Genomic DNA, 8,292 nt, shown 5'->3' with positions numbered 1-8,292 from the left:
TTACGATTTAATTATATACTCGTGCTCGACCTTGCCCAATTGTAAAATATGCTTAAATATATTTTAATTTATGCAGATTTTGTATTTATTAGAGAGCCAATTTGCTATTGAATATTATATTGTACCTAATATATAGTGCTGATTTCAAGTCTTATTTTATTTATTTTTTTCATAAAACATTGACTTGGGTGTCATCAGCTGGAATCAAAACGAAAACATGTTCCTTATTATTTGAGCTATCGACAGATAGATAAGATTTAAAATTCTACCACTTCAAGCTATGAAGGAATTCTCACATGTACAAAAGTAATAGAAATATGCCGGCAAGCTGAAATGAATATTTTGCATTTCAAATTGCCAACATATTTCTGTGTGCATTATTCTTCCATCCAGAGATTTTACTCGGTATAAACCATACTTGGTGTATGATTATTATTTCCTTTTAATTTCAGTGTTATGGGACCAGTAGTTTACGAGTTTATCAGGTAGATATTTTCATACATACATCTGTTTTATTTATTTTTTCAATTTTGTATTCAGATATGAATAACAAAGTACATTCAGATAGCTCAACAGTACAATATTAGCACTGTAAATACTTTTATATTATACAGTTGCACTTATTTTTATGATTGTCAAAAAAAAAAAAAAAATTCACTTTATTGTATAGGAAATAAACAATCTTTTCTTTTCTGTTTTTTTTTTTTTTTTTTTTTTTAAATTGGAGAACATAAAAATGTTCCAAATGACGCTGTATCATATAAAGTGTGGGTGTGTATATATGTATTTGATGTCCTTTATTTATGTCTACTAAATCTGGTTATACTAAATGGTATCTATGAGTATCACTCTCACTTCTGTGACTCTCTCTCTGTTTATTAACAGTTGAAAGCATAATGTAATATTCAAGGAGAAAGTGATTTTATTTTGAAAATTACTTAGGCTGCTGATGGAGTAAACCTGATGATTTAAAACCTAAAACCAATTCATTGCTGATGACTGACATCGCAATATCTACAAGATGTATTTTATGATTTATATAATTTCATATCAATTTAAACTAGATGTTCTTTATTTGTATCTAGTCTAGGTGTAAGATTTTAAGGAGAAAAAGGTTTTCAATACTAATAGATCCAAAATTATAGTTAAATTCTGAGAAATTTTTTTTTTTTTTTTTTTTAAAGAATCTCAGATGCTGCTTTTGAGCCAATCGTTGCTAACTTTTTCTTGGAAGAATAATTGCTTCCTAATTACGCTTCAATTTTTCTCTTTTTATTCGGTACTGCATCAAGTTTGCTTTTTAACTCTGCTGGACTGAAGACTCCATACTCGGTGACAATTCCACCTGTAATTAGTTCAGCTGGTGTGACGTCAAAAGCTGGATTCCAGCAATTTATACCTGGAATAGGAAAAAAAAAAAGATTTATTTTATCTTCATTGAACTTATGAAGCATACACCATCAATAAAGAAAATTGGTGCTTATCTAGAATTACACTTCAAGTAAAAGTATAGAAAAATGTTTTTGATGTATGTACTTGTCACAGAACGAAGATATCATATTCCAAAAATCAAGTAAATCGATCAAGAAATTTTTTTTTTCTTTAATTTTACGATTTTTAGTGATTAAAAATTTTTTAAATTATTTTTAATTCAAACACAATCTCTAGTCTAATTGAATTGTCGCCCTTGAATTTTGACAAAATTGAAAACAATATGGCCGCTCTTAATTAAAAAAAAAAAAAAAGTGATCAATGTATGTGATTTTTGGAATATGGCATCTTTGTTCTGTGATGAGTACGTACATCATAAAGATTTTTCTGTTTTTTAACTGAGTATAATTCTAAATAAGTCCCAGAAAATTAATCATTTATGTATGATATAATTATTACATAATATAATTTATTATGTATAAGTTAAAAGTAATCAGTTCAGATCAATTCAAAAGAGAATTTGTTTTAAATTAAAATATTTTATTTACTGTATATTTTTGTCTGGAAACAATTGTAAATCCATTGAGTTGTCTTGGGTATGAATTATGAGGATATAATAAAATTCTTGATATATATATACACATAAAATTGATAAAGAAAAAATAATGTTTAAAAAAACTTATGATAGCAAAAACTATTTTATATATATACTAGCATTTCAGCCCGGCGTTGCCCGGGTGTTTGGAGGTGTATGCTGAGAAAAAAAAAAAAGAGTAAATTTTTTTTTTAATTTGACCCCTATTATGACCCCTTAAAATTTATAGTTTCGGGCTCAAATCACTTTATTAAGTTAGATCCAGGTTCAAGGAACCTATATCTAAAATTTCAAGTGTCTAGACCCAAAATTGTCGGAGGAGTTTGGTAGAGTTCTTAAAGGTCAAATCGTTGAAATTTGACCACTTAACAGCCAAATTTCTGGCTGACACCCGTCACATCGATTTTCCCAAATCTCAGTACCCGGTATTTCAAATTTCGAGTCTATAGACTAAAAATTGACAGAGTTATTGCGTAGGGAAATGTACACAGACAGATAGACAGACACGTTCACTTTTATAGATATATGTACGTTACCCAGGGGTTTAGGTGGTGTAGTAAGGACCTCCAAGCAGGGGAGGGGGATAAAAACAACAGTAGTGGGGGTGCTCAGGTGTGTGTAGGTGGTGTAGTAAGGAACCCTGGGGAGGGTGTTAAAAAAAAAAAAAAAAAGTGATAGTGAACAGGCAGGCTCAAACCCATAACGTAAAGGAGGAAAACAAAAACATGACGTCTTAGTCGATATCTCCAGGGCGCGACCGGTAGTCACAAACATCAGAATTAACCGTAGTCAATCGAAAAGGGAATGATGACTCGCTAAAATGGCAACGCAAAAATTCACCCGTCCTTGTACAAAACGACCAAGGAATTAATGTTTTGGGCCAATTTCTTGATATTTGTCGTCTGAAGGATAGAGGTTTAAAATGATACTGGTTTCGTCAGGTTCCGCCACCTCTGCAAGACATACAAACACACACATTTTGCCTTTTATAATAGACTAGCGGGGGTACCCGGCGTTGCCCGGGTGTTTGTAGGTGTGTGTGGTGTTAAATAGAAAAGAACCCGGGGATCGAATTGACAGCCCTGAGGCGAAGTTTGAAAATAAAATCGGCCAGCCAGAATGAGTTAGTGAAAGATGTTTGAATCATCGAGCGTGATGACTACGTAGGTTTGTTTGTTATAAGCGAAGTAAAAAAAAAAAAAAAAAAGAAAACAACGTTAACACTTAAGCGGGGGGAAAAAAAAAATAACGTAAGGCAAGCGAACGATGAAAACAGAAAATGAACATGTGAAAAATGGCTTAAATAAGCCTGTTTCTATATTAAAATTTTAAAAAATCGGTGGGTATCCAGGTGTTTTTGGGTTTGTGGTCGGGGGTGGATAAGCGAAGTAACAATAAAACAAAAATGAACGTTACGTGAAAAATGGCTTAAATAATACTGGTTCAATATTTAAATTTAAAAAATCAAAAAAAAAAGACATCTCACACCACGATTCGAACCCAAAACGTTTAGATAATGAACCAACGCGCTAATCAACTGAGCTAACGCGACTTACATGAAATTTGTTCAGTTTCTCGACTATTTAAAGTAAATTAGGTCATGACGTCATTTGACGCATGCGTAGAACCGGTCGAGAGTTGGAAATTAAAGATGCCAGAGGAAATTAAAAGCGTTCAAATTTAGCGCTGTCAATCACAAAGTTGACTTGCTAAGTGAATGAGTTCACGCAAGTGCAGAAATAAAGGTTGGCTGAAGGCCAAGTTCAGCTTTCTGCCGTTTCATTTATTTGTTTCCCCACAGTATTGGGAAAAACCAGCTCCCCACAAAAAGGGAGTGTCCAAATGCATATCAATTGTCTGGTATGAGGGGTTTCCACAAAATTGATCAAAGCTAATTGCTTTCTGGACGTCCCAGCACAAAGGCCGGGAAGCTGCCTTAGCTTTTGATTAGTTTCACTTTTATACGAAAAAATACAAACAAACACGCGAGAGGATGGAATAGCGTGAATTTTATAAAAGTTGATCAAAATAATTCTAGAGACGACGTCACTTCGCAAATCGTAGATATTATAATCTAGGGAGTATATAAAAAGTTCTAAAACATAGTACCCCCCCCATCTCCAAGAACCTCGGCAAAAAAAGCCTTTGCTGGACATACAAAAACGTGCACGCCACTTTTGCCTTTTATATATATGGATGGCCTATTCCAAGCTTTTTCGTTCTCTTCTTTCTTTATTACCTTTGACTGTTAATAAATGGAAAGGGAGAGAGTGACAGATGCAAGAGTCATAGACGACATATATAGTGAGAGAGGGTGAAAATGATAGTTTGTCAGAGATGGGTCACAGTGATTTAATTGCAAATTATTATGGCTAATTATGATAATTAAAATGGAAGTTTTTCAAATGTAATTTAGTCCCAAAACTTAACAATATTTTAGCATTTAGGTATTTTGTTGATTTAAATTATTCTAGAAAATAAACCTTAGGGAAACAAATGTTTATTAAATTAGTCTTAGTATAATAATACGTATACACACTTAGTATAATAATACGTATACACACTTTTGAAGGGATGTTTTCAGAAGATGTTTTAAAAGAGAAATACTAAACGAAAGATAGAAAGTTAGTAAAAAATGAATCACTTGATTTAATTGCAAATTATTATGGCTAATTAGAACAATTGGCATTTTCATCCAACATAACCCCATCCCAAAACTGAGGAATTTTTTGTTTTACATTTTAAAATGAGGTATGTATGATATACATTTAGAAGCTAAATTACAATGCAATATTTTGTAAAATAAACATTTACTTGTATGCATTAATATTTCGACGTAATATGCCATCATCAGATTTTTCTTTTTTCTTGCTATGGTGGTAAATGGAAGAATTCAGTAGTAGAGAATCCATGTGTTGTTCTTCAACAGTGTTATTCACTAATGTCTGGAAGATTATCCTTGGTACATGTGGTTTTAAACGAATGTTGTAAAATAAAAGATGTATAAAATACATTTATAAGCCAAAGTAAAACGCAATATTATGAAAATAAACAAATCTCTGAAATATTAATTTTAAACAAATAAATATTTGTTTATTTTTCATGATATTGCGTTCTAATTTATAAATTTATTTAATTTATAAAAATGTTTTATGCATATTTCATTTTATAATTTAAACAATGCTTTTATCATGGAAAACAACTCTGACTTTTAAATAAATGTTTGTTTATATTGTGTTGTAATTTGGCTTATAAACGTACATCAGACATCTTTTAAAATTTAAACAACCATTATATTACGGAGAACACAACCTTAATTTTCATCTATAATATAAATCTCACCTGTCTGTTTAAATGTATGTATGTATGTATGTATGTTTGCATGTCTGCCTAAAACTTTTGACAGAAGCAACGGATTTTCACAAGATTGGTATCATTTTGAAGTTCGACCCTTCGGACGGCAAATATCGAAAGATTGGTTAAAAACATTAATTCCTTCACCCTCAAATGGGCACTTTTCTACAAGAAGGGGGCCCTTTTTTCACTGATATTTCCAAAAGTCATCTCCCTCTTTTCAATTGACTAGCCTTAATTTAAACCTACGTCACTTCCAGTTTGGTGATCGGTGCAACAGCAAAGACGTCATGTTTTTTTGTTTTTTTTCCACATTCTCTTCCTCCTTCGCGGTACAGGTTCGAGCCTGCCTGCCTACTACCACTTTTTCTTTTTATACTTGCTCAACACACACCTCCAAACACCCGGGCACCCAGGCTAAATAGAACATGTAGGAGTAAAGCTTTAGTGAATAAGTGTTGATGAACTCGGTTTTAGTATAAAAATATATTTACAAGTGGGACCTGTGGAAATTCCACAGCTGTATCCTTCATCTGTTATATATTGCTGCTGCGCTTAAAATTATTTCCATTCTGTAGAGATCAGTAAAAGGCATACAGTGAGAGTGATAGCAAGTTAGCCAGAGATGGGTCACTTGGGGAGTTAATTACAAATGACAACAAATTAGAACAACGAAATGCAAACCCACCTTCAGGTGCAATGGGGACATCTTTGATTCTGGTTATCTCTTTAGGACTCCTTTCCTCGATCACAATCTTCTCTCCATTTGGCAGGTCCATGTCACATGACGTACTAGGGGCAGCGACATAGAATGGTATTCCATGATATTTTGCAACAACAGCAAGCTGGTAGGTTCCTATCTTGTTAGCCGTGTCTCCGTTGGCCACCACTCGATCGGCTCCAACAACCACGGCAGAGATCTTCTTGCTCTTCATTAACATAGCGACCATGCTGTCACAGATTAAAGTGCCGGGCATTTGTTCATGGAAGATCTCATAGGCTGTCAGACGAGAACCTTGGTTATAAGGACGTGTCTCTGTGCAGTAGACATGTTCAAGTCGCTTTTGCTCATGTAGGGAACGAATGATACCTAACAGAATGGAAAGAGGATGCAATAATTAATTACATTAGATATTTTATTAAACCATTTTTTTGTAGGAAAAAAAAAATAAAGTATGTAAATATTAAAAAAATAAATTGTTTATACAGTTGAACCTCTTATTATGAAAGATTCAGCTTGTGAATATATGAAATTTTTTTTGTTTTCACATACAAAAGATACAAGTGACAGAAAGACTATTTTTCAGGCACCTAATTCTTTGATAATCTTTTAAAAATTGGGGTTTTATTTGATTTAAATATTTTTAGTAATTTTCTTGAAATATTTGTTGATCTTTATCTGGAAAACTTTTTTTTTTTATTTGAATTTATTTTTTCTACTTATCCGCCTCCCAATTAAAATAATTTGGTAATTTGGCAGTTTAACTTATTGTACTCTTCAGTTATGAAGATCAAGAAGTTGAACAATGCGGTGATTGAGAAAAATCTTCACCATACATAAAATTTCTGACTTGTTTCTTTTTACAGTATTGAAATATTAGAATATAGGTAAAAAAAAATCTTTTAAATATGTTTTGCTGTTTTGTAATTTTTTAAAAATACATTCAATAATTCAAAAAATATGAATATTTTAAAAGAAATTAATGAAATATAAATATTTTATTAATTTCCGTTAAAATATTCATATTAGTTACAAAAATATATTTTCATAGAAATTAGTTTCAAAAGAATTAAGAGTTTCAAAAATATGAATAATTCAATTTGAAACTACATAATAAGTACGAATCCAGTAGATAATATTGCTGAATTTTTTTTTTTTTTAATTGGTGGCATCAAATTTTGTACGTTCCGGTCTTACTTTATATTCCACAATCGTTCAATCATATTTGTATGTATAGTTGTATTATCAGGATCCATAAAATTGTACTTATGTTTCTCCACAAAGTGGTTAGGCAGGACATAATATGCTCATCAGCCATCAGTTATAATGTGCGTTCCTGGTCGAACATATTAATGAATGATGGGTAAAAGAATTTCGGCATTTTTTTTCAACTGGTACCATCATTGTCACATTTTTTTCACACATAACCATACCAAGAACCTATCATCCTTAGTTGTATCGTCCACGATTGTATTTGCGTTGCATAAATTTACTTTTATCAATTTCAATTGTTCGACGAGGACCACCTATTTCAGCGAAATTGTCAATTAAGCACATACCACAAATTTCATGAAGGAAATTATACCAGTAAGAGAAGATTTGTGGATACACTCCTGTCTCTTTTGTGACCTAAACTTGTGGCTCTTTTATGAACCATCTATAAATCAACTTGATTAGCTGATTAAACATTAAATGAGTTCAAAGAAGGAGTTTACAAACTCCAGAAAACACATGTCAGTTATAGGTAAAACTTCAACAATTTCATTCATAATTTGTAAAGGGCACATAAAGGGGTTTTCAGAAGTATAACTTTTTATTCGACAGTTTAAATTTTTCTGTAACTTTATTAATTGAACGTAATTGGCAGCAACGACCATAACAGATTGCGCAGGCTTTCATATTCATTAGTTTTGAAACCAAAAAACAACAAAAATGTATATTATTTAATTTATTTAAAGACAATATATTTTAAAAATTGTATGAAAATTAAACTATATATTACAATATAAATAATAAAATATTTATTTGCAATATAAAGAAAAAATAATAACAACAAAATTGTCCTAGTAAAGAATTTAACCGCATTTGGATTCCTCTAATTACAAATTCACAAATGAAAAAAAATAGCAAAAATATATACTCAGCCCAAGGGAGGTAATTTTAAAAAAAATTACCTTGGAGTTATCTCTCT

At 31.5% G+C, this 8,292-nt stretch overlaps 1 protein-coding gene across 1 annotated transcript in view; it reads right to left on the bottom strand.

Annotated features, from left to right (window-relative positions):
* Nucleotides 1-909: 909 nt before the first annotated feature.
* Nucleotides 910-8,292, bottom strand: part of LOC145280191 (methylthioribose-1-phosphate isomerase-like) — a 31,296-nt gene continuing 23,913 nt past the window's right edge. Inside the window, exons 4-5 of the mRNA XM_080131955.1 lie at nucleotides 6,069-6,470; nucleotides 910-1,399 (exon numbers count right to left, since the gene is read on the bottom strand). Coding sequence (XP_079988081.1) covers nucleotides 1,251-1,399; nucleotides 6,069-6,470 — 551 coding nt within the window. The 3' untranslated portion in view covers nucleotides 910-1,250. The remainder of the gene's footprint in view (nucleotides 1,400-6,068; nucleotides 6,471-8,292) is intronic.

The sequence above is a fragment of the Euprymna scolopes genome, chromosome 7, assembly GCF_053919585.1.
Source record: "Euprymna scolopes isolate OS-2025 chromosome 7, ASM5391958v1, whole genome shotgun sequence".
Classification (NCBI taxonomy): domain Eukaryota; kingdom Metazoa; phylum Mollusca; class Cephalopoda; order Sepiida; family Sepiolidae; genus Euprymna; species Euprymna scolopes.
This window is presented reverse-complemented; position numbering and strand designations above follow the sequence as displayed.